At 44.8% G+C, this 27,184-nt stretch overlaps 1 protein-coding gene across 3 annotated transcripts; it reads left to right on the plus strand.

Annotated features, from left to right (window-relative positions):
* Positions 1–2,065: 2,065 nt before the first annotated feature.
* Positions 2,066–26,584, plus strand: ap2a1 (adaptor related protein complex 2 subunit alpha 1). Of its 3 annotated transcripts, XM_062532184.1 has the most exons (22): positions 2,066–2,911; positions 5,531–5,742; positions 8,794–8,987; positions 10,070–10,199; positions 10,642–10,743; positions 10,892–11,151; positions 12,577–12,745; positions 13,484–13,621; positions 14,134–14,316; positions 14,792–14,889; positions 15,414–15,645; positions 17,117–17,302; positions 17,625–17,776; positions 18,266–18,328; positions 19,047–19,133; positions 20,677–20,759; positions 20,926–21,014; positions 21,266–21,390; positions 21,521–21,637; positions 22,218–22,287; positions 22,909–23,043; positions 24,054–26,584. In XM_062532184.1, the coding sequence occupies exons 1-22, from the start codon at positions 2,845–2,847 to the stop codon at positions 24,129–24,131; spliced, it is 2,970 nt and encodes a 989-aa protein (XP_062388168.1). In that variant the 5' UTR covers positions 2,066–2,844; the 3' UTR covers positions 24,132–26,584. The 3 variants fall into 3 exon arrangements, with proteins under 3 accessions (XP_062388168.1, XP_062388169.1, XP_062388170.1); XM_062532185.1 differs by lacking the exon at positions 18,266–18,328; XM_062532186.1 differs by lacking the exons at positions 18,266–18,328; positions 19,047–19,133 and having other exon boundaries at positions 2,067–2,911.
* The last annotated feature ends 600 nt before the right edge of the window (positions 26,585–27,184 follow it).

Consider the following 27,184-nt stretch of genomic DNA (forward strand, 5'->3'; position numbering starts at 1 on the left):
TTGCTGATGTTGAGCAGCAGACCAACCAATGATGGTCGTTTAAGGAAACTGGCGTGTTGGAGCATGTACAGGGTGTACCGCCAGGGGGCTGAGCATATCCTATACAAAAGGGAAATATTCAAAGAAAGAAAAGAAATATTAAAAGATGTATCATGTAATGTTTAAAACACTGAACTGCATAAATGTGCTGAACTGACTGAGGAGATGCAAATTAATGATCTGGGGGCAATGGCCAAAGGAGGCACCTGCCACCTCTGGCTGAAGTATGGCCTCCACTAGTTACACACAAGTCCTATGTTCATGTTTATGATATTTGGCTGGCTACCACTAAGAATTACTTTATGTCATTCCAAATAGCACTGCTTACTCAGTCAGTTATGGAAAACTCTGGCTACTTCTTCTGACCTGAACTTAGTGATAAGATCAGGGCTTCTCGGCCCTTAAAGTGAATGGGTAGGCCTATTCTTCTTTTTACTAATCAAACGTTTTCTCAAAAAAAATGAAAGGTCCCTCCACGCATAAGAAGAAATATGACATGATTCAGATAAAATTCAGAATTGACAAAGGTAAAGCCACACGCTAAGATCCTAGACTGAGTTTACATACACTGTAGATGGATAAAATATAGGCCTTGGTGGATATGGTTATGGTCATATGATTAGCAGATGCGACTTATGAATAAAAACAGTAGTCAGCGAACAGTTTCAAAATGTTGGTAAGACTACATTCAGGAAAATAGCAATAATAAACAATAATGCAATGCAATGCAATATCAATGATCAATATGAAAATAAACACAAGAACACTCACAAGCTGTATTAAGTGTATGCTGAACAGATATGTTTTAAGACCCCTTTTGAAAGACCCAAAACTATCACAGGAATGAAGAGCACTGGACAACTCAGACGAAGAACTGAGGAAACAAGTCTTGAATTTGACCTAATGGCTGGTCAACACAACATGAAGACTGCAAGGGGTGGTTATGTTAAGCTGGAGAATTGAAATAGCAGGGAGCAGATCCAGTAAGTGTATAGGCCAAGGTGAGAGATTTAGATTTAATTTCTATTTTTATTTAATATATTCATTTATTTATTTTTATTATTTTGTTCTGGCCACATATAAGGAGCCAATGAGGAGTAACTAGGAGAGGAGTTACATGTGTCCTTTTTGGCTGATTGAAGACCAGGCATGCTGCAGCAGTATGAATAAGTTGTAACAGCGAAATACAATAGTCCAGTTTGGAGATAACCATGGCCTGAACAAGAGGTTGCGTGGAATCTTGTCAGATAAGGCCTGATCTTCCTAATGCTCTGAGGACAAACCAACATGATTTTGCAATTGAGGCTACATGCTGAGAAGTTAAGTCTGTCATCAATTATGACACCCAAGTTATGCCGATCTAGATGGGGTCAGTGAAAATTGGTCAAACTGGATGTCAATCTGATGGGGAATAAGATGGAAACACCAAAAACTCAGTTTTTGAGAGATTAAGCTGAACATTCCGATCTTTCATCCAGAAACGTAATGCATGCAGAATCCGATGAGAAACGGTAGTCCTCAGGTGGGAAAGACAGGGAAAGCTGAGTCTGCATAGCAGTGATAGTGAAATCCATAGTGACTGGTCTCACCCAAGGAAGTGATGTATGGAGAAAAGTAGGGCCCCTAATGCTGATCCCTGAGGCATACCAGTGGTGAGGGCATGAGACCTGTCCCCAATACATACAAGCTGCAGCCTATACCTAAGGCCATATTAATACCAGTTAAGAGCTTTCCCAGAAATCCCCAGTTCAGGTAGTGTAGATAATTGAACTTCATGGTTTACAGTATCAAACTAAATAAAAACAGGCCTAGAAATTAATAGAATAAAATAAAACTAAATTGTTTTTGACTCATACAGTCTATGATTATAACACCCAGGCCAATTACAATCCCAAATGAAAGTGACAGACTTTGAGATGAGCCAATGTCTTACTTCACACCAAGCAGAACGTCCCTGTTCTCAAATCGAGTGGTAGACGGCGGGGTGAGAGGCGGGCCATAATCAGGAGAAGCGCAAGAGTTTGCTACAGCAAATGCGTCCAGTGCCCGTTGCTTGTGCAGTCACGAGCTACGTCCGGGAATACGGACCCGTAAGATCTGACACCCTAGGTTCTTGAAGACCACGCACAGAATACATTCTATCCGTGAACCTTTCTTTTTACTGTCTAGCTGTTGTCGTTAAAGAACATTACTTGATTGTACGATCACGGTCCTGTGGGTGATGTACTCCAACATTTGACATTGCTAGCTAGCTAGCTAGCTAGCTGTTTAGCTAGCTTGCCTTGCGTGACTCATGTTCAGTGATCTAGACTGATAGGTTGTTATTTTGACATTTTTTTCTACCTTGTGAATTTGCGTGTAATAGAGGACTAATCTATCCACTGTGACATTTCGCTCACGTCTTATATCAGACTGTGATATACTCAGATGCAGGTTTGTTGACGTTTAGTCGGTGAAACGCAAATAGGTAACGTTGGGTTTGAATGAATTAGCCAACGGAAACAGCAGCTAGCTACCGTCGCAGCTAATGATACACTAAACCGATAGTTAGCTAGCCACCTCAGCAGGCTGTGCTGCATCCACAGAATACGTTCTCTTGAGCTAGCTAATCTAGCTTGCTAGTGTTAACCTTTTACGAGTTAGTTAGCTAGCTAGAGTGTTGGCTAACGTTGCACGTCCAAAACGAGAATTCATATAGGTTAGGTTGCAAGCTAACATAAGCTTGAAGTCAACGAGCTATAAAACGCACGAAACCATCACTACAATTTACATTTTCTCTGCGCTTGAAACCGGAGGGAACCGAAAATGCCGGCTGTGTCGAAGGGAGATGGAATGCGAGGATTAGCGGTGTTCATTTCGGACATCAGGAATTGTAAGTACCCTGTTCTGGTATTGAACCTTATGTTGGCCTTTTTTCTATAGCAGCACTTATAGTAACAGTTAATGTTTCCAGCTGCATATTTTCTTTTCATTGGTAAATTACAACGGTATGTACATTTTCTTGGAGTTGTCTGAATGAACAATTATATGAAAATGCAGGGGAATTTGTATTGTTGGTAGTGGGGAGGTCATTTACGCGGTCGTGAAAGCAGCTCTCTCTGAATTCCCGTTGCATCTCTTGATGCTGGCAGAGGGCCGCTAGTGCAACTAACGTTAACGTTACCGCTAGCGTCACACGGATGGCGATTGTGGAACGTTAGCATGAATCGGTGTTGCACCGTAGCTCGTTAGGCCGCTACGGAAGACGGTTTCTATTTTTACAAACTAGCAACAATTAATCCGTCAGATGTTACACTGTTCACGCCAACGCCAACAGGCAGTTATCCTAGGTGTTGATATCTCTCCTCGCCAAAAGGAGTGCATTCGACTGTTTTCGCGATAATCCATTTATCAGGCGTTTGACCTGGGCTGCTCTGAGCTGGAGGGTCATGTTGTTAAGATGTTGCCTTGCTGTGTGTCCGCATTATTTGGTGATTGTGCATAGTGGCTAAAGCCATTGCCCTCGGATGAGTTTCTTTGAGCATTGCTCTATGTTCAAGTGCCAGCGCGTGTTCGGATGGGGTTGCAATGAGAGCATTGCACAGTAATTGGCGTTGCGTTTCCTAGTAAATGAGTTAATATTTACACATGCAGAATCGGTAGTACTTACTCGGTTTTGATGTAACCGTGGTGACATACAGGCACAGTGACATTTCATTACATTGAATGCCAGCACTTACTTTTCCTGTGACTGTTGTAAGGAACGTTTATTCCGAAGACATCATTTGACACAAAACAAACGCATGTGAGCCAGGTCCATTGAGTGGCATGGACAGCGTCAGAAAGATAGTGCCCTCTGAAGTTTCTCTGTGAGGTTAAGCTTTGAAGCTCTGGTATGCTCAAGGTCAAGGATGGTTCCATAGGATGACAGTAAAGTGTGTGAAAGTAGATAACATGTTGTAGAGGGGGTACAGAGAAGAAATGAGAATGACAGGTGATGAAATAGTAATAAGTAATGTTCATGTTACGCTTGCTTACCAGAAATATAACATTTTGTTCTACAGAATGGATTGTATTTGCAGTGCAACATAAACAAATGCATAGGAATTAAGGTGTTTACCTCTGGAATTGGTTACATAGCGTACTATATGAAGCCAACTATACGAAGCAATACATCCATACGTCTGTATGCGTATCATGAAATTCATATTCTGATCTGCTCAAACACCCTGTGCTAGCTGACGGGCCCTGCCTCTGTCACATTTAGTCTGACTGTGCAAATCATCACCTAGATTGACTGCAGGGATAGTGGTACCTGCTTGACTGGCAGCTGATATGAGCTTCCAGTATTTTTCATTTTTGTATCAAAATGTAAAATCCTCCACTGGGAATGTCTGGGGCATTACAATATGAAATAAACACTTGCACCAGACCTATAGAAAGTACTAGCGCAGTGCCTGCTATCAAAAAATGCCTGGTCACCATTCTCCTGGATCCCTTTTCTCCAAGTTGTCCTGTGTTGTTTCAGTTCACTCCAAAGCCCCACACAAAATTCACTGTCCCAGAGAGAGTGTACAAGGCCCTGTGGGTTTTACAAAGACCCATAAGGATCGAGGCATCCTGAAGTGTGGTTTGAACGGGACCCAGTGCATCCGGTCTGCTCTGAGTATGAACTCTGTATGAATGTTGCTGTATAGTCTGGGTGTGTGACTGTTTTCTTAATGCTGTGATATTGACTGGAAGTGCCCAATCTGACAACATGCACAAGTGAGATCTTGGCTGACACTGGTATCCTGCAGCAATATGCAGTTTGGCGGTGCCGGATGCATGAAATCAGTATAGAAATGATGCATTTGTAGTTTTGTCCTGGGAGAACATGAAATTCTTTCAAAAATGAATCAAATAAGGATGTGTGTCTGTTCCTTGTCTTATTTCCAGACTCTGATATTTCCCATCAGAGTAGTGGCTAAATGGTTGGTTGAATCTGACAGATGATGAGCATAGCTGGCTGCCATTGTTGCTTTAAATATGAGCTCCGCTTACATGACTGTGATGGAGAAAAACATGAATATAACAGTGAGTTTTGTCTGTTAGAGGTTTTTTTACATTGCTGTAAGCAGGTGCCCTACACCAAAGCAACTTGCTTTTCAAAGCTCTGTCACTGTAGACCGAGGGTTTTTTAATAAGGGTTTGGAGTTTGCCATCAAACAGCATGTACTTTGTTGCCATGTGAACACCCTGTTGTGGCCCATCTGGTTTGTGTTGCTAGTGTTGTTTCGGCTCCAGCAGAGCAGCTGGCACTGCTTCACGCTGGCAGTGGCCAGGTTTGGGGTTCAGTCCCACAGAAGTACAATCACCAAGACAGAGCAGTCCTCGGCCAGTGCTGAACTTGAAATGGCCTACATTGGCTGCAACAACAGTAGTCATTGGAATAGATGATGTAGCCTATAACAATATTTAGTATTCTAATTACACTCTGTCTCGCCTCTTCCCTGCCCCCCCCCCCCTTCAGGTAAGAGCAAAGAAGCTGAGATCAAGCGTATCAACAAGGAGCTGGCCAACATCCGCTCCAAGTTCAAAGGTGACAAAGCTTTGGATGGCTACAGCAAGAAGAAGTATGTCTGCAAGCTGCTCTTCATCTTTCTGCTTGGCCATGACATCGATTTCGGACATATGGAGGCGGTCAACCTGCTCAGCTCCAACAAGTACACTGAAAAACAGATTGTAAGTGAAAATGTAGGATTTGTGTGTGTGTTTTGTATGTGTTCATCACTTCAGAGTTGTTTTGTGTAGTTTTTGTCTGTTGTGCTTGTATTGATCCATGCCAGTCAGTGGTCACTCCGTAGTTTGTAATGGGGAAGCAGAGGGTAAATCAGGCAATTGAACTTTATTGAGCTGTGTGTCTGTCTTTGACTGTCGCATATGTCTTGGAAGGCAGGGATTGGCTGTACCTGCTTTCTGAGACAGATTTTCAGAAACCTTTTGTGACTGCTGCCACAAGCCTGTGAACCTCCATCCTATTTACCTCCACCCATGTGCCAGTTGTCTCGCTCTCTCTTGCTCCTAGTGTCAACACGTCATGTTTAGGTACAAAAGATCAATGAACTCATGAGCCGGGCGATTCAGGGTAGCCAGCCAGAGTCTGCACCGATAGAGAGAGGGCAGCTGAGCCCAAGGCACTCTCCTCATATAGTAACCTCCATGCTGTAAAGTTTTACTGCCTGAAAACACCCATTAACAGAATGCACTCACATGGTCAGGTGACTCAGTACGTGACATTAGGTTCTGTTTCCGACATCAGGTTCACTTTTGCTTCAGAGTTTGTTCAGCTACGGCAGGTGAATTTGAAAGGCCACAGTAATTTCAAAGCCTGAAGCAACTTACTTTTAAGCAGGACTGTTTGTGCAGCTTTGTGCATGTTTGGCAGCAGTGGGGTTTATGCATATTTGAGATAATGGAACAGAAATGACATCACAGCCCCTTGAACTGCCAGCATTAATTGATGTAATGATGGCTACTTTATCATGCATTTCGTTTTTAAAGAAGTTGAGATGTTGACTATTGATGTGCCAGTGGTCTCAACAAAGTCTCAACCGTACTAATACGGCACCTAATCCGTAACACATTGAAATATGTGAACAGTGTTCAGCATTGCAGTAGAGCTAGTGGAGATGGCAGGTGTGGTATCATTGAGGATGACTCATGAGTTTCGGGTGGTGGGGGGGAAGCCAGAATTTGAATATCCTTGGCATCTAAAATATAAGCTTCGGCGTCTAGCCCACTAACTAAATGAATTATAGACAGGACGCTGGCTGTTGACTCCGATGCGCACGCCGCTTAGAAATGAAATCTCAGCCCTGAGAAGGTGATGTCATATCCATCTGGGAGTGATGTTCTAGCCTTGGGCCTCCGCATCAGCACTGAGCACAGAGAGAGAGTGAAGGAGGAGGGGGGGGGGGCGCGGAGAGGGGGGGGGGGGGGGGGGGACTGGGCTGTCATCTAGCCGAGACGCACTCCTCCCGCTTTAGCCTGACTCGTTGTTTCAGCTCGGCTTCCTCTAAAAATCAGTCCAAACGCCGAGACCCTACCCATAACACAATAATAGCATTGTCCGCCGTGTCCAAATAAACCACCCCGCCCTGCAGATGTTAAAGGGTGATTTTGCCAAGAGGCCGCAGAGTGTAGAGACGATAGTCTGCGAAAAGCCTTGACCCCGTTGCGTGCAACACAATGGAGGCTTGAGATGGTAGATGAAGGCCCTCGGGGCTTGTTTCCCATGTTACACACTGAGCTGCTGTGGAGCAGTGTGCCCTAACGCTGCACATGTTTATTCTCTTCTGGGCCACCTGTGTCGTTACTAGGTTTGGCTCCTGGGACTGGTGTGTGCATCAGTGGTCTTCAGGGACAGAGATCCTCTTAAAGGGATAGTTCGGGTTTTAAGACACGAAGTTATATGGGTTCCCTGTCAGCAACGTTGTGCATCAGCAGATTCAGCACTGACTTACCCCCCGACAGCGTCCTGTGAGCCGAGATCCAGCCGTTTTTTGATCGTTTTTGATGCCGGACTATTTTCTTCAGCAAGTTTCTGGGGTCACGAAAGTAAAGTGTTTTTCTTCTCAAAAACATATGCGTTCAACAGAGTGATATATTTGCACCACAAAAACGTTGTCCAGCTGTCAGTAGCGCGCAGTGATAGGAATCGCGAAAAATAAGTAAGTGATAACGAGGTTTGAATTTTTCCTGGACAACGTTTTTGTGGTGCAAATATATCACTCTTTTGAACGCATGTGGTTTTGAGAAGAAAAACACTTTACTTTCGTGACCCCAGAAACTTGCCGGACTACTTTCTTCAGCATCAAAAACCGGCTGGATCTCGGCTCACAGGACGCTGTTGCGGGGTAAGTCAGTGCTGATGCACAACGTTGCTGACGGGGAACCCATATAACTTCGTGTCTTAAAACCCGAACTATCCCTTTAAGATCTGAAAGATGCCAACAGTGACAAATTTGCATCTTATGTCCTTTAAAATGACAAAACATCCCTACACTGTTATAAACTCTGTGCAGTTTTATGATTTTCATCTGTTGTATTCATATTTCTAAAGCCTACAGTTTTGGTTTGCTGCATTTATGCGTCACGTTTTCCTGAAATGTGTGCGTGTTTTGGAAGAACAGCATTTGGCCGGTGTGATTAGTCTCAAAAGGCCTGCAGAGACGGAGGCACTATTCAGGGACTATAAAGGAGGCAGATGACACAGGGAGGGACAGAGAGTGAGAACGAGAAAGGGAGCGTTTTTGAGTCTGAAGAAGGTTGCGGCAAAAAGAAAGAGGAAAGATTTTGAGGAAGGTAAGTGGGCAGACAGTGCAGGGGGAATATGCAAGGGAGGCCAGACTGAAATAGCCAGACACACACAGACAGACAGACCGACACAAACACTGGCAGAGCTGTATGTAACCCTGAGCACAGAGCTCCCTGTCCTTATTGAACTCCACGCTCTTAATGGAGTCCTGCTGACTGCAGCGCTGCTGCTTTTGCACCCTATGCTTACTCCTCCTTACACACACACACACACACACACACACACACACACACACACACACACACACACACACTTGCACACTGGCCTACAAAACAATGTTCAAGGCTAATCCTCTTCTTTAGTCAGTCCCCTCAACTCTGTTTCATTCAGCTGCATGGCAAATGGTGTGTCCTGTTAGATTTGACTTCTCACGGTCCTCAACCCCTTCTCTTTTCTCTCGTCTCTCTCTCCTCCAGGGTTATCTGTTCATCTCCGTCTTGGTGAACAGCAACAGCGAGCTGATCCGGCTGATCAACAACGCCATCAAGAATGACCTGTCCAGCAGGAACCCCACCTTCATGTGTCTGGCCCTGCACTGCATCGCCAACGTGGGCAGCCGCGAGATGGCCGAGGCGTTCGCCGGAGAGATCCCCCGCATCTTGGTGGCAGGGTGAGATGAGGCCGCTTGCAGCGGTCAGACATTAGTGACCGATTCTCTGTGATTTTACAGTGACTGATGTAAATAAATATTTTTATTGAAGTCTGAAATGTAAATGCAATTTGCAAATCATTGCAAAAGCATGACTGTAACTGTCCAATGTGATTAGGGTATGTTGTTATATTTTCCATTGTATACGTTCTGTTAGGTTAGATGTATGTTTTTTCTGCTTGGATGAATGTTTGTGCTGATGGCAGTACCTGAAGCCTGAAATTGCATTCCACTGGGTGTGCATTCCTGCCTCCGGTCCCCATCTTGAGAAATCATTCATTTGACACCATCTTGCATTACAGAGTGGCTGCTCTGTAGACCTGCAGCACACACCAGTAATATGTGTGTGTGTGTGTGCTCAGTTAATAATGTGCTCAGTTTTTATAATCAATCACAAGTACTTGTGGTGCTGTGGTCTCCTCTCTAGCCCAGAAATGCAGTGTTATTGCTGCACAAGCAGAAATGTGTGTAGACTTGATATAGAGATAATCTCAACAGCACATCTTTATTAACCTTTAGAAAATGATTTTAAAACTACTACTACTTTTAGTGGCTATAAGTAGACTAACTAAGATGCATCTAACTCCCAGTGTTAACAAAAATGAGTTGGGCTAGTCATGTGACCTCAGAACATTTAGCTTGCAGTGGAGATAGGGAAGGAAGTGATAGTCACACAGCTCAGCACTTGGGAGAGTAACAAAAGTGAGTGTTTGTGGACTAAAATTGCACACTCCGAATTCCTGGTCGGAGGACTGGAATCAGTGTGTGAAAGCTTTTGGTGACACCGAGCAGTGATTACATGGGCTGTGTGTCCAGATAACACTATGTTTGCAGGAATGACCGACGACAGTGACAGTCTGTCAGTGCCACTGTTTAAACTGGATAGAATAATAGGATTTGTGCATACAATGCATTGGTAACAACCAGTTTGTGATGTTGGGTGTGGCTATACTGATGTTTTTGTAGGGAAACACTCTAGGCAGTGTGTGAACTATAGTCCTAATAGAGGTGTGTGTGTGTGTGTGTGTGTGTGTGTGTGGCAGGGACACCATGGACAGTGTGAAGCAGTCGGCAGCCCTGTGTCTGCTGCGCCTCTACAAGACATGCCCAGACCTGGTACTCATGGGAGAGTGGACATCCAGAGTGGTACATCTGCTCAATGACCAGCACATGGTGAGACCCCCACCCCACACACACACAGGTTATGCACATGAGGCCCAGCCCCTGTCTTGTTAGGTCTATGACAGTATACTTTGTGTAGACCAACTGCTGCAATATGGTTAATGTAAGGCACTGATAGACCAAAGAAGGGTGCTTGATGTATAAAGCTAACCCTACCTCAGCTGACCGTGGTAGGTGGAAATGCGGTCCTCTTTCCTGTTCACTTGACACGGCAGCATGACATGGTGAACTTTGCCCACTTCCTCACACATCATTTTTGCATCCTATTTTTTCTCTCCCATTGTTACAGTCATCATGTCAATTGTGGATGTCATATTGTTGAGTTATGTTGATCATCATGTTGGATTTCATATAATCACATTTATATACATATTGAGGAGTTATTTCTGGGTATATTTATGACCTCTCTCTCTCTCTCTCGCGCTACCTATAGGGTGTGGTAACTGCAGCCATCTCCCTCATCACCTGCCTCAGTCAGAAGAATCCAGATGAGTTTAAGACCTGCGTATCCCTGGCTGTGTCTCGTCTCAGCAGGGTGAGTGTGGGGTGTTTGTGTGTGCCTACTAGATCTCAGTACTTCTCTACGTGTGGGAAGTTGCCACTTGTTTGGCCATGATGTGTCTGTGTGCTTAAATTTGTGACAAATTGATGAGTCTCCTCCTCTCCTTCTCCTCCATGTCCAGATTGTGTCCTCGGCCTCCACTGACCTGCAGGACTACACCTATTACTTTGTGCCGGCACCCTGGCTCTCCTGCAAGCTGCTGCGGCTGCTGCAGTGCTACCCGCCGCCAGAGGATGGCGCCGTCAAAGGCCGGCTGGTGGAGTGCCTAGAGACCATTCTGAACAAAGCCCAGGAGCCGCCCAAGTCGAAGAAGGTCCAGCATTCCAACGCCAAAAACGCCATTCTCTTCGAGGCCATTGCGCTCATCATCCACTATGACAGGTAACTGAGCATCCGCTCCACCACACTAGTCCAGTCTCGGCCTATTCCGCTAGGACTGTCCCAATTATGACGGTTTGTCCCAATTATTATTTTTAAAACAATAAGTCTTGCATTACTTTTTTTATTATTTGACTGATGACAATTCATTTTTAATTATATTTCTTCTAAATCTATTAACTTATTGCTTACTAATTATTTTCTTAGTACGTGGTTAATATAACAATTTACCCAATGTAGTCTCTGTTCTCATATGTGATAGCTAGTCAATGAAGTTTAATGTGCTTGTTGAACGATGCTGACAAGCTTGTGTGATTTGCTAGCATAGCGTCATTCCTGAGGGTTTGGGTTCACACATAAGGTCTTTTCCTGATTAAATCCACTGTATAGTAGGTAAACGATACAGACTTACATTGGCCGCGTTTCCCAGATTCGTTAAGAAGCTTTTAAGTGCTAAGAACTTCTTAGGAGAGTTCTTAGAACCTTCCTAAGAAGTTCCTAAGCGCTTCTTAACAAATCTGGGAAACGCAGCCATTAACTTCTACACCTTCCCAGTTCCCACTTAAATCCAGAACTGAATATTGGTGATGGTTTCCTTGTCAGGTCTTGCCTCTTGTCTTGAAGATAGACAATAAAGGTGTTACTGGCTGCGGTGCATGGTTCAGATTTTGTTTTTCACAGCGGAGACACCCTATTACCTTGGAAACATGTTGTTGGTCACACACTGAACTGTACACCGAGAGACATGTGTTTTCTCTCCTAGTTTGCAGTCCCCCACTCAAATTATTCATGTCGATGAATGTACGTTATTGATAACGTTGACATGTCGTCCCAGCCCCTACCCTCAGCCATTCACCCCCCACCCTGCCCTTTACAGTGGTATTTTGCCCCTCTGGCAATATCATGCAGTCTGCTCGCTTATGATTTGCAGGTCGTCATAGATTTACTGTCAGCATTCTGTAGCATTGAAATTACTCGAGCATTGCCCCCCTCGTTCCTGTATTGAGTTTGAGTTGAAGAAGGAATGCAGAAAATGGTTTCTGTTTCTAATGAAAAAGTAGAGTTCATTCAGGTTGATGGAATCTGGTGCTTTGTAGTGCTCAGCCTCAGTCAGCGCCCTCCTCCACACCCACACTGCTGGTCGAATATGTCCTCTAGCTTCTCGCTGGATTTAGCTTCGCCATCTCTTTGGCTGTCTTACTCTGCAATGTCTCTTAAAGTCTCTGTTGTTCCTCTAATGCCTGGCTGTGTTGCAGAGTTTTAGAACGTTGCTGGTTTTTAGAATGTTGCAGCTCGTCTCGTCGCGGATCTTGTGTTTGAACTGGCCTTTACTCTACAATGTCTCTTAAAGTCTCTTTTGTTCCTCTAATGCCTGGCTGTGACATTGTCTCCGTTCATTTGTGATCCTCTCCCTGTTCCCCCTCCCAGTGAGCCCAACCTGCTGGTGCGCGCCTGTAACCAGCTGGGCCAGTTCCTGCAGCACCGAGAGACCAACCTGCGCTACCTGGCCCTGGAGAGCATGTGCACGCTGGCCAGCTCCGAGTTCTCCCACGAGGCCGTCAAAACGCACATCGAGACAGTCATCAACGCGCTCAAGGTACGCACACCTGGCCGTACCCTCGCGAGGAATGCACGTTAGGGATGATTGTTGTTACAGTTCGTACAAATGAACACCGACATGTCATCAACATGAGATGTTCATGATCTAGCTCACCAATAGGAATGCCATCTGTCAGAATCATTATGTTTTCTTTAGAGTGAGGTTTCAGTGTTGGGTCCAAAATGAAAGTCATTAATGAGCTTGGTTGATGTTAGTGTGTAATTAGCAATTGATTGGCATCCTTAGTGAACCCATACACTCACAAGTCAATAATGACACAGGGACACATAGTGTGGGACGCCATGCGTTGTTTGCGTAACAGTGTATTTAGTCAAGCAAACATAAATGCACATATATGAGAGCGTCATATATGTCTAACTGAATGTTGAGGCCTGTAAATAAAAATGTCCCCTAGTAAATCTAATAATCCCACTGTGGTATGCACAGGTTCAATTACACACACACACACACACACATTCACACACACACTACAAAAATATTACACAATATTATAGTAGATAAATCTCAGGCATATGCACGATGTGCTTGATGTATGTGTTTTACTTCCTGTACGATGATGTCATCCCTTCAGCTTCTACCAATGCCTTTAAGTAAAACGTTTATTAGTCAGTTGTGTTTCAAAGAAATGTTTTACTACTGGCTGTTAAGACATACATAGCTGTAATAAACATTAGGAGACCTGGCTGTTCATGAGTCCTGTGTGTGTGTTCTCAGACCGAGAGAGATGTTAGTGTGCGCCAGAGGGCTGCTGACCTCCTCTACGCCATGTGTGACCGTAGCAACGCCAAACAGATTGTCGCCGAGATGCTGAGTTACCTGGAGACAGCCGACTATTCCATCCGAGAGGAAATGGTACGCCTGTCTGTCTGTTTGTTTGTTTGTCTGTCTGTCTGTCTGTCTGTCTGTCTGTCTGTCATAGATGGTATAGTGGGAAAAAGTACAGGTTATGTCTGTATATGGTATAGTTTTGTTGAGCTTTTTCCTGAAATTGTTTTCTTGAAGAATAATTCTTGTCAATTTGAATTCACCCACGCCCCTGTTTAAATGCGTTCCCAACCACCCTCTTATCAAGGATTGCAATATGTTTGCACTGGCTTGATAACTGTTTCCCACATTGAAGTATACATAAGATAATTGTGGTTATGTGTGTATTTTAGGAGGGTCTTTATCTACTTACAGAACATTATTTAAAAAAGTAGAATGTTAACAATTTTATTATAACCAATATAATCATTAGATGACTACAGTAGTTGTTATGGCTTATACATGTTGATCTATGTTTATGTGAAATGTGCATGTTGTGCAGTGCATGTTGTGCATCTTGTGCAGTGCATTGATCATGGGCTGTTTTGGTGTCCTGGCAGGTGCTGAAGGTAGCCATTCTGGCTGAGAAGTACGCTGTGGACTACTCCTGGTATGTGGACACCATCCTCAACCTGATCCGCATTGCGGGAGATTACGTCAGTGAGGAGGTCTGGTACCGTGTCATTCAGATCGTCATCAACCGGGACGACGTGCAGGGCTACGCTGCCAAGACTGTGTTTGAGGTACTGAAGCCGCTCTGATGTGTGCTTTTGTCCAGATACCAGATCCACAGCAATCATATTAGACTTGATTACCAAGATCCAAGTCTGTCTAGAAAAGTGCGCAAGCATAGGAAAATGCTTTGCACCCGATTCACGTATTGTCTCTTAAGCTGATTGTATCTTTATAAAAAAAAGTTCACTGTTCTCCATCCAGTACAGATCTTTTTAATTGTGCTGACCAGTATTGACTCAGTGGTGCATCATACGTTATCACTATTTTCGTGCAGGGCTGAATGGCACTCGTGCTCAAGCTCAGTACGTTTGTGAGTCTAGTCTATAGACTGTAAAAGGTCTAGGCTTGTCTAGTGTTGGAAATTCCGTTCTGAAACAGAACTGTCAACTGTCCGTTGCATGTCAGAGTGTGGAATGATTGTACTGTAAGTGTTGGCTGCTCTTTGGCCATGTGCCCTGTGACCAATACTCTGGTGCTCCTCAGGCCCTCCAGGCCCCAGCCTGCCACGAGAACATGGTGAAGGTCGGAGGTTACATCCTAGGAGAGTTTGGCAACCTCATCGCTGGGGACCCGCGGTCCAGGTCAGAGAATATCTACAAGCTAAAGCTGCATTTACAGTCATGTAACACAGACATTCTTAATATTATATATTATGATATAATATATCAAGTATTGTTATTGTATCGAGTCGTGATTTACAAACCTAAATGGCATCCTTATCATTTCATTGCTGTTGTTTTGGGAAGTATTGGTCATGCAAGCATGGTGCAACCATGCCGAGTTATGCAATAAAATCATTGTAATAGTTTGCAATTGTGCAATAACAAAGCAGTTCACTGATGTGCATCTTTTCACTCACTGCTTTAGTGTCAATTGTGCAAGAACAGCACCATAACAATAATAATGATAATAGTGTTATACATCCATATGGATAGATTTCAGGACCTATCCTGAGACTCCTGTTTTTTAGATGTTTTGGCGGGGGGCGATGTGACACCCAAGTCATGGCTAGATGAATAGCCCCATGATATGTCATTGTATACATGGCAGTTGGTAGATTAACTCATATGTTCCTCCTGCCTTCCCCCCCTGTCCTGTCCTGCAGCCCCCTGGTGCAGTTCAACCTGCTGCACTCCAAGTTCCACCTGTGCTCGGTCCCCACACGGGCACTGCTGCTCTCGGCCTACATCAAGTTCATCAACCTGTTCCCCGAGACCAAGAGCACCATCCAGGAGGTGCTGCGCTGCGACAGCCAGATCCGCAACAGCGACGTGGAGCTGCAGCAGCGCGCCGTCGAGTACCTCAAGCTCTCCTCCATCGCCAGCACTGACGTCCTGGTAAGAACACACACACACACACACACACACACACACACACACACACACACACACACACACACACACGCATACATACCCAAACACATTATGTGAATAAACACAAACATGGTTAGGTGTGATGAGAACATGCATATGAAGTTGCAATATGGCTTCGTTTCTCTTCAAATCATAGCACAGATTTCTGCTGATGAGTAACCATTGACCGTACATAAACTGGCGGGTGGTGACTTGGTTGAATACGTCAGACACGATCAAATTGATAGACTGTTCTCAGTGTTTTCCCTATTTAGGGGTCCAAGCAGTAAAACTGATTTTAAAAAGGATTTTTTCTTACTATAAGTCACACAGGCACCAGACTTGGTAGGTAATGCCCTACCCATGCCATTAAAGTGTAATTACCCCGAAATTACTCAGGGGAGAGCTGCTTAAAGCACATTTACGTTTTGGGTCATATCTCAGGCTCCATGTGGAATTTTTGAACAATATTTTTTTTATTCAGATTAGAAACTCCTGTATCTAGCGCACACAGCCACGCCCATTTCCACGTCTAGTCAAACAAGTCTAAAGCCATCTATTCGATTCGCACAAAATTGTTTTTTTTGGACTTTTGATTCGGCACTCCGTTTCAAAGTTGCATGCCAAAGAAATGTCAGGTCGTGACCCATAATGATTCAGTTGCTAATGTCTTCTGATGTAAAGGCCCGATCTCAAACTACCATCACTACTAGATTCTATGGACAAACACCAAATTTCATGAAACATCATCTCAAGAACTGCCTACTGTAAACATTGCCTCACACCTCAAAATGGCCGCCAACAGCAATCAAGGTTCAGCAGTCAATATATGCCAGTGATGATGGCCGCTCTTCATGAAACTTCATAGGCTCATTCATAATGTCATATGGGAAGCTATGTACCAGATATGAAAGACATTTGCCAGAAGACTTTTTATTGCTTATTTCTCTGCAACTTTCGAAGTTGAGACACAGTGCTATTCAATAATACAGTTATTGTAACAAACAATGATGTCTAGTGTGATTTTATGGCTTGTCTGTCTGCCCGTTAGCTTATGACAGATAGCATGACAAACATGGCGGCGCCCATAGCCTCCTATTTTGAGCTTCACACTCACTCTTCACAAAACCAATCGGTAACGTCGCTTGTTGTCCCAGACTGGTTTGGTTTGGGTTTGTCCGCTTCCTCATGGTCTATGTCTGGACCCTGTTGATTGCTGATTGCGCTTATTTGCTTTTACTATGATGCTGCACACACTCCAGTGTTTGGATTTGGTGTAACCTGGAACATTTCCCTATCAAATAGGACTTCACAAATATTATCAAATAGGCACTGTGTTTGCATTTACACTGTGCATGGCAAGTGTCAGCCCAGAGTTCTGTTTATTGGCAGCATTCGTTTCCTTTAGCATTCTGAAAGGGGTGTGCGTGTGTGTGTGTGTGTGTGTGTATTTTAGGCCACTGTTCTGGAAGAGATGCCTCCGTTCCCTGAGAGGGAGTCGTCCATCCTGGCCAAGCTGAAGAAGAAGAAGGGTCCGGGGGCCGTGTCCGTGAACGAGCTGGAGGATGGCAAGAGAGAGGGAGGAGAGCTGAACGGAGGAGGGGAGAGGGCAGACTCTTCTGCTATGGCTGCGTCCAACGCTGTAAGAGCCCGATATAAGAGCACAGATGGCCACACCTATATACACAAAACAAAACACACACACACACACACACACACACACACACACACACACACACACACACTCAAGTATACACAAACACTAATCCTTTCTCTGTTTGTAATAATCTGCCATCTAAGCTGCTAGCAGACATAGGCTACTACCTCCCCTCGGCCACCTCAGATTCCTCCCTCTGTACACAGAGAGCAGAGGGAGGTGGAGATGCTTCAATAACGTTAATATGGACTTGTGATCCCTACTGTACATTGCTCAACTCCTCTCTCTCGTTGTGTTCCCTCTCCAGTCCACGCCCTCTCCATCCGCTGACCTGCTCGGACTCCGCCCAGCCCCTGCGGTTGGCTCAGCTCCTCCCAGTGCTGGCAGCCTATTGGTCGATGTGTTTTCAGAGGGGTCGGCTGCGCCCAGCGCAGGTGTCAATGACGACGGCTTCCTGAGGTAAAGCTCCACCAGTCCACCAGTTCCCCTTGTCATCTGGGATAGTTCTAACTCCTACTCGATTTCAAACTTTAATGACTTTTAACTTCCTTAAGAGCTTTTAAGCAAGTCTTCTGTGCTACTGTACCTTCTCTGTGGCTGTCTGTCAAACTGCTTTCTCTGTCTCTCTCACTGTCTCTATCTCTTCTGCCTTCCAGTCAAACTTTCTTTGGTTTTCTGTGTTTTCTGTGTAAAAAAAAAAAAAATGTCTTCTTTATCTTCTTGTCTTCTTTATCTTGCTGTGTATGTGACTCTTTTCTTGCTTTTTTCCTTCTATCTCTCCTTTTCTTTCCCTCCCCTGTCGAATACCCTCCCTTGGTTTGGTGTGTGTGTGTGTGTGCGCGTGTGTGTGTGTGTGGTGTGTACATGTTTCCTGTATGTCTCTGTTGTGTGTATGTATGTACTCGTGTGTTTGTTGGTGTGTCCTCACATTTGATTGGACGGTGGCAGAGATCTGGAACAACCCCCTGAGACCTCTGAAACCCTATTGGCTGAGGGTCCTGGTGACTCCGAGTAAGGGGCCAGTGGTGGATTGCTGTGAACGTTTTCGTTAAACAGAAGAGAACATCCCAAACTTAATGTTATCTAGTCATACTGTTAAAAACCGCTAAGCAATTCTTTAATTGCAATTCTTTTTTTTTTTTTTTTATTACATACAATCTATATACACTCTGTTGGCTCGTGTTGATGTATACTCTGTATATAGATGCTGTATGCCTCTTGAAGTTGTCAGAAGGTGTTTGCATAGCCGTAATATGCATGTAGCTGTTCTGTGTTGCCACTAGCTGCACTGTCTGCGTGTCGTGTTCTGTGGTGTGTGCTTAGCAGTGGTGGTGTATTATCCAGGCTGGGTTCAATGCTGGCACTAACACCTGTGCTTGTCTCTTTTTCTTCCCCTTTCTCTCTCTCTCTTTCTCTCTCTCAAACACACTCACACATATGGCAATGCTCCACGTTTTTGGCTATATCTTTCACTCTTATTTACATCTGACTTGATTCACTTCATCAACATACCATCCCCTCTTTTTCTCTGGAACTCTTCTCCATCATCATCCCATCTTCTATCCATCTATCTTCCTATCCCTCTTTCCTACTCTCTACCTCTCTCCACCCTTTCTTACACCTCTCCCCTTACCTCCCACCATCTCTTTCCATCCCTTCTTTCCTTCCTGTCTCTCTCTCTCTCTCTCTCTCTCTTCCTCTATGTTTGGCCTGCCCCTCCCTCCATCAGCTCTGCTCCTCCTCCTCCTGCTGCTGCTGCTGCTGTCTCTGAGGAACCTGCTCCCCCTCTGCCTGAAGCAGAAGATCTGCTCAACAAGTAAGAGCTTCCTCACCGCCCCACCGCCCCCAGCTCTAGAGCTGCACATAGCTCAACACACTCCAATACACTCTCGGGTGCAGGTGCTTTTCTGCTCGGGGCCCGTGTGCGAGTTTCATCTTCTTGAAAGATTGGCCTATGCTATGCTATGCGGACAAGTGTTATCCGAAACGTTTTGTGCCACAGCATGTTTTTGGAGAGGACATTACGCACAAAATGGCACACAACTAATGTCTCATCAAGGCTGGCTTCTTACCACAGTTTAGCATCTCCCTGCAGAGCCAACAGAAGGGGATCACTACTAAGAGATGTGTGGTTGATGTAAACCAGAAATGCCACTGAGGCTGTGCCCCCTGGACATCAATGTATGTTCACATGTTCATGGTGTGGTTGGGTGCGCCCTTGGACACTTTCAAAGGAATCCTCCCTGTCCTGTCCACCCAGATAGCAGACACATAACAGCTGCTGTTGGCCCACTGACAGCAGAAGTTGGTGAGCCACTGGTTCTTTGCTCCTCCTTTTATCAGGTGGTCCACCGCTCAACTAGAATGTTTCTCCTAGGAGCTCAAGTCCTTTTCTCGTGCAATTCCAAAGGGTTTTCTGCACCAGGCTGAAGCCAGTGTCAGTCTCTTGAACTGTAATTGGCTACAGGAATAATCAAATTGAATTACTAAACTAAATTGTAAAGGTTAAATTAATGGATCAACAGAGTGGATGAGGAGTAATTGAATAATAGGAGGAAATGAAGAGCGAGACAGTGGTTCTCTGTCTGAATTTCTGCTCCGCTGCCAGTGGGCTTCACTAAAGATGACACGCAAAGAGGCTGGGCCACCTTCAGCTTTACTGTCAGTAGACACACTGGGCACATTGTGCCAGACCTCTTGAACCAATACAAAAAACCGTCAGCTGTTGCATGGAGGCTATTTTTCTTTTTTGATGTTTGTTCGGTTTCCCATGGTGTAAACTTAACTTCATGTATCATGTTTTTCAAAAGCACTTATTTTCAAGAAACTGATTTTTGGCTACTTTTCCGAGTTGAATCTGAACTATCTGATGAACTTGAGCGTTTGTTGTCGTTAAGTAGGCATTTTCTGCTCATTATTATGTCTTCTGCCTCTGTATCGGGAGCTTCTTGGGCAGTTTTTTTGCCATGAACACTACAAAAGTGTGTTTGTGTGTGTCTATATATAAATATTTTTAATTTTTTAAATTGTTTTTGCATGCATAATATGGACTTTTTAGATACTTGTGAGGAACTAAGCATTTACATTTGGAAGCTAAGTTTGTTTATTGTGTCCGGTTCTGCGTATTTAGTCACCAGAATTTCCTGACACCTGAGAATTGGGAGACAGTCCATCTGTTGTTTTTCTTTCTCATCAACACATTCTACTCGTTGATCCCCCAGTGTTGGCACAACCCTCTCCACAGCGTCTGGTGCAGTGTTTTTGCAGTGCTGTTAAGAGAGTCACTTTGGTTTCATTCCTTTTTCTCTCTACCCTTCTCCATCTCTCTGTCTCTTCTTCTTCTACGCTCTCTCTTTTAGGTTTGTGTGTAAGAATAACGGAGTGCTGTTTGAGAACCAGCTGCTGCAGATTGGAATCAAGTCTGAGTATCGCCAGAACCTGGGTGAGCCCTCAACCCTCTTCCTCCCCCTGATCGAAATCAATAAACTCCCCAACTTTGTCAGATAGCATAATACCTTACCTTTAGGGTTTGTTGCATGAACCAAAGCAAGCTCTGCATGTTGCAGACTAGATGTTTTATTTGTGTTTGTGTGTTTTTCCCCTCACAGGCAGAATGTACTTGTTCTACGGCAATAAGACTTCAGTGCAGTTTGTCAGCTTCTCCACTACAGTGTCCTGCCCAGATGAACTGCCCACTCATATCCTTTCTCTGAATCAGCGCTCTCTTCGGGTAGGCATCAGATACGTTAAGAACTGGCATCTCAGCAGCTCGTGCTGATGGAAATATTGACCCTGCCACTGCACGTTTTGTTGCCGTGTGCATGAGCTGGGATCAAGGGAGGTAGGTTTGTGTGTGTGTGTGTGAGAGAGAGGAGAGTGTGTGTGTGTGTGTGTGAGAGAGAGAGAGAGGGTGAAGGAGTGTGTGCATGTTCTCCTTAACTGCCCCCACAGCTGAATTTGCAGACTAAAACAGTGGAGCCTCTGATTGAGGGCGGAGCCCAGGTGCAGCAGGTGGTCAACATCGAGTGTCTGACTGATTTCGTTGATGCGCCGCTTCTCAACATCAAGTTCAGGTACCGTTGGCCGTTGCCACATACTCTCTCAGTGCACTTAACGTATTACCACTAATTTACTCAGCCTTCATTTTTATCAAGATTGACATTATAAAGCTCAACTCCCTCCCCTCACACAATCTTCGCTCAGGTATGGTGGAGCCCTGCAGAATCTCACCCTCAAGCTTCCCGTCACCATCAACAAATTCTTCCAGCCCACTGAGATGTTGTCACAGGAGTTCTTTCAGCGCTGGAAACAGCTCAGCCAGTGAGTGTGTTTGTGGTGTGTGTAGAGGTGGAGGGTGGAAGATCCAGTGTGTGTGTGTGTGGGTCTTCACTTGACAGTAATTATCTGGTAGTGATCAAGTGTGTGGGGGACAAGTCATTGACTACTCGCTCATTTTGTGATGGCTCGATTCTCGATTGGAAAAACGGTATGCGATTTCTCCAGAGACGTCATTTGGCTGTGATTTAATACATCAAGTCACATAAGAGCCCAGTCTTGCATTTCCTGTACGTTTGAGCCAATCAAAATAGTTTGTGCTGCTGTCTGTAGTTGTCTGAAAAAGGCACCAAGGAGATGTTACACCAGAGATATATACACCAGCCTAGCCTAGCCTAGCTCTCTCATTGTTTGAGAATGGGTTGGTGCAGTGATGTATCCAGCATATTAGCCTGAATGTGTGTCAGGGGTGGTGGCTTTAGGAGGGTTGTAACAGATTACTGGCTTGTGTCGGTTGCATTAGACGATTGTGTAATACGTTTACTATGTCAACCGCAGAGTTACTCAATCTGCCCTTTCCAGTAATCTGACGTGCGTTCTTGCACTCTGCCTCTCCCCTCCGCAGGCCTCAGCAAGAGGCACAGAAGATCTTCAAGGCTGGCCATGGCATTGACACAGAGGTGGTCAAAGCCAAGGTAAGAGATTTACAGATGCAGCTTTTGCTGTGGTCTTGGTAGTTGGTACACACAATCAGACACTTCCCTGCTGATCTCCAGAGCCCTATCAGGATTTGGCTGTAGAATAGATGAATTGAATGTAGATGGGTACCTTCAAATCTCTTGCGCTCTCTGAATCTAGAAGACACTTAGTAAGATGTTGCCTTTTGAGCACTTTGTGTACTTTTATTTGCAAAGTTTAGGTTAATTAGGTGCATGCACATCCCACCTCACTGGGGCCAGGTGCAGGACACAGTAAATGTAAAAGTGATAAAGGAAAGTAGATGTCCGCACACTGAGACTCCAAAACCGACAAGGTTTATTTAAAACCACCACCAGGGTCTTCTTCAGGCCTGAAGAAGACCCTGGTGTGGTGGGTCAAAACATTGTATGTGCTTTTATTTGCAAAACCATTTGAAATACATGGAGTGTGCAGCATGTTCTATTTAAAACAGAAATATTCCAGAAATAAGCACGGTTGATATTCTTGGAGTAGCACATTTTTGAGGTTAGAGCTTCCCCGAGGTCGTTTTAGAGTCACTTTGTTTCTTGCACCCCATGTTCACCACCACCACCACACCACCCTCTTCCCCTGGGTAGTTGTTGGGCCTTGGAACAGCCCTGCTGGAGAACGTGGACCCTAACCCAGAGAACTTTGTGTGCGCTGGAGTCATCCAGACCAAGGCCCAGCAGGTGGGCTGCCTACTCAGACTGGAGCCCAATGCCCAAGCCCAGGTAAGTCATATACATGGACATGCACGTGTACACACACACACCACACACACACACACACACACACACACACACACACACTTATTCGACCAAACACGAGCACGAAGATCCCAATCCCTTTCCCTAAGTAAATTTTTGCCGGAGTGAAAGCACTACCATGAGTCTAAATCTAAATATGACACTACACTACCTATAATCTTGAACACTCACACAGAAATAACGACTGACCCTTCGATCCAGCCTTCTCTTTTGTATGAACATTGTAAACATACACACCTGCGCTCGCAGATACGCGCGTCTGCACACACACACATGCACACACGTTCTCTGTTGTCTGCCGTCTGTGCTGGCGTGGGGCGCGCAACAGCTAAAGCCTCTGTGTTTCATTGCATCTCACTGATGTGTCTGTGTCTCTGTGTCTGCTGCTGCAACTCAAGCCTGGGGAGCAGGTAACACTCCTCTTTCTCTCTCTCTCTATCTATCTCTCTCTCTCTCTCCTCTCTCTCTTTCTCTCCGTCTGTCTGTCTGTCTCATATCTGACTTTCTTGTTCCTGTCATCTTGCACTCTTGCGGTCTCTCTTTGATCAGCGTCATGCTGTCTCTAGCTTTCTCCATTCCTTTCCTTCTTTCTTTCTTTCTATTTCTCTCGCTCCCCCTCCCTCAGTGCAGTGGTAGACTCCAGGCCATTGGGCGTGTTATTCGTGTTCAGAACCCCACTCTCAGTTGGACCAAGTCTTTAGTGACCATTAATCATGTGTCTGTAGAAGTATGCATGCATGCGGTGTGTGTGTGTGTGTGTGTGTGTGTGTGTGTTTCACTTGAGTGTGAGTATGTGCGTCATGTCTATGCATACAGTTAGTATGTGTGTATGCTGTACTCACCTGTATTTAGCACAGTGTGCTAACTATAATAGTCTACCTATAGTATGTGTATTAGTATATATTAGAGTGTTACACATTGTGTAACTCTCTCTCTTTCTCTCTCTCTCTCTCTCTCTTACTCTCATTCTTCAGATGTACCGCTTGACTCTGCGCAGCAGTAAGGACACCGTCTCCAAGCGTCTTTGTGAGCTGCTGTCGGAACAGTTCTAGAGTCTTCTCCTGGAATCCATGCCTAGACCATCACCTTCCTAGAGCCCTCACGCAGACCAGCGTTCTACTTTCCAGAACCCTGAACAAAGAAAGAAAACTTCAGAAGCATTCGTACATAAGGGAAAAAAAAAACACAGCCGGCATTCTGCGACGGCCATATAACTGTCCTAATTACAATTATTATGATTATTATTACTGTTATCATCAGCGCAACAGTTCTTGTTTTTATTGGTGTTTACCTGTGTGTGCGTGTGTGTCAGAGAGCATGTGTGAGTGTGCGTGTTTGTTTGCATGGGTGAATGAGTGTGTGCGTGTGCGTGTGTGTGTGTGTGTGTGTGTGTGTGTGTGTGTGTGTGTGTGTGTGTGTGTGTGTGTGTGTGTGTGTGTGTGTGTGTGTGTGTGTGTGTGTGTGTGTGTGTGTGTGTGTGTGTGTGTGTGTGTGTGTGTGTGTGTGTGTGTGTGTGTGTGTGGTGTACAGAATTGTGGTGGTTGTTGTGTTCTCCGTCCGGCCTGGTGACTGAAGTGTGCTCTGTGCTTGTGTTGGCAGCTGGTGCGCATCGTGCTGGGAGGGGGGCGAGCGGTCGACGCGCACGCGCACTAACATTTCCACTTCCGATAGCATTCCTGCGAAGTGTACGCGTACACAAGACACTCACCCACACGTCTCTTAAACATTCCTTGTAAAGCCATGGATGGGAGGAACGCACCAAAACCCCTTTGCTCGCTCACATGCACAAATCGGAGGAATTGTACAGATGAAGTAGAAATACACTAAGGGAGGCAGGTGCCTCTAGATGGGCCGGACGCTTGCCCTTCACTGACCTAATCTCACCCCCCCCCCCCCCCCTCCAGCCCTCCCAGTATATCCTCAGACATTAGTGTTCTCTGCTCTGACCCCCCCCGCCCCACACACATACACACGCACACGCACACGCACACCACACACACACACACACACACACACAGCTTTCTCATCAGCTCGCTCAGCATGTTATCACTGCAAAGATTCCCCATTTCCATTCTTCCCATATTCCCCGGCGCAGAAGAGCAGGCTTAGTGCACTTTAACAAGGCTCAGGCAGGGAAGTGATCACGCACGCTTCATTAGACCCGCTCGTGGGCTCCTCATTTATTGCATTTATTCCACTCCCCGTCATGACTTCAGAGATGAGAGATGCTTTGTGATTGGTTGTGACGTGTGGGTTTTTTTTTTGTTTTGTTTTGTTTGTTTCTCATTTTCTTTTTCTTTTTTTTTTTTTTTTTATTGTATTTACCTGTCTATTTTGTCTCATCTCAGTGCTGATGTTAGTGATGTGTTAACTTGAAGTTTGTTGCCCCATTTCATTGTTTTGTACATTTCATGATTTCATGGTGGTCCAAATGTTCAGGTCGTGTCCAGGTGGCCAGTTCTCTTCCGTTAGAGGCTGTAGAGACGGCTGAGAGGACCGCGGGGCAGAGGGAGGTTGAAAAGGGTGTCCTCTGTCTGCACGTCTGTCTGTCTGTCTGTCTGCACATGAAGAGTGCAGCAGTGAATTCTTATGTAGACACACACACACACGCACAGGCATGCACACACTACAATGATCTGCGGTGATCTGTGGTGACCTCCACTCTTGCACTCAAACACACACACACTTACTTGCACACAACACAACACAACACAACACAACACAACACAACACAACACAACACAACACAACACAACACAACACAACACAACACAACACAACACAACACAACACAACACAACACAACACAACACAACACAACACAACACAACACAACACAACACAACACAACACAACACAACACAACACAACACAACACAACCACAACCACAACCACAACCACAACCACAACACAACAAAGCCAGAATTGGGTGTTGAGTTGTGATGAGGTTGTGAGAGATGTTCCAGAGCGCCTGTTTGAGCACTTATCATGTGAACATGTTTAAATGAGCGAGTACTCCAATGCGCACACAATAGTCAATAGATAACACACTAGTCTTCAACACACACACACACACACGCATCTTAGATGGCAGAAAAACAGAGAGAAAGATTAGGACCAACCCAGCTGCCAACAGTCAACCACAACGCCAGGGATCATCTTGCTTTGGTTCAGCATTAGGTGTGTATGTGTGGGATGAGTGTGACTGTACCATATTATAAGAAAAAAAAAATCTAATGAAGTTTATGGGACACTGTCATATATGTTGAATAAGGAGTCACTATGCTTCCCTTGATGCAAGTGTGCATTCAGTGGGACTTTGTCATTGTAGTTGAATTTGAATCATTGTCATATTTGTGTGTGCGCGTGAGCGTGTCTGTGCAGTATCCGCTAGCTAATACAGCCCCAGTGTATCGGTGTTAAACCTGTCAGATACCTGTGTTAGATTCCAATTTACTCTGTACTGAAAAATGTGAAAGTAAAACTATGCCATATATTCACACAGTTCTCCATGTTGTTTCATGTATGTCCTACAAGTTGTGAATTATCCTAGAATCAATTTTCAGCTTAGATTATTCTACCACACACATCTAACTAGGTCAGTTCTATTTATTGCAAATTGTGTGCAATCAAACAAGTAATCTGCAGCCAGCCGGCCTCAAAAATAATTTATGCAAACTATCAAACAATCAGTAATTCAAATCTCATTTCCGTACCACTGACAATAAACACCTTGTGTTTAGGATTTTAAGATACATATGGCATCTGATTTCTGATTTCTGTGAAATGTGTAGGCCTACCAATGTGTGACAAATCTAAATCCCGGTGGCACGGGCCTATTATGCGCCTGTCACCAGTATACCTCGGACACCGAAATTCAGCGTTTACGTCTCCCTGCCCTGCACCCACCCCAGTCAGGTAACTACACTGTGTCCTAAACCTCAGCATTTTTTTTGACATAATGAAACTAAACGACAATTAAATGATAATGTAGGTCTATATTGTGAATAATCTTTAAACTGGACTAAACGTGGTGGGTCCATTTACTTAGTTTGAGAGCCGCTGGCTGCTGCTCATCCTAGAGCACCCGCAAGGTCTGAATTT

This window comes from Sardina pilchardus, chromosome 3 (genome assembly GCF_963854185.1).
Source record: "Sardina pilchardus chromosome 3, fSarPil1.1, whole genome shotgun sequence".
Taxonomy (NCBI): domain Eukaryota; kingdom Metazoa; phylum Chordata; class Actinopteri; order Clupeiformes; family Clupeidae; genus Sardina; species Sardina pilchardus.

Coding starts and splice junctions, on each gene's coding strand:
- ap2a1 (XM_062532184.1), top strand. CDS start 2,845: ATGCCGGCTGTGTCGAAGGGAGATGGAATGCGAGGATTAGCGGTGTTC. Junction 14,317..14,791: donor CTGCCAAGACTGTGTTTGAG/GTACTGAAGCCG, acceptor GGTGCTCCTCAG/GCCCTCCAGGCCCCAGCCTG. Junction 21,391..21,520: donor CTTCTCAACATCAAGTTCAG/GTACCGTTGGCC, acceptor ATCTTCGCTCAG/GTATGGTGGAGCCCTGCAGA.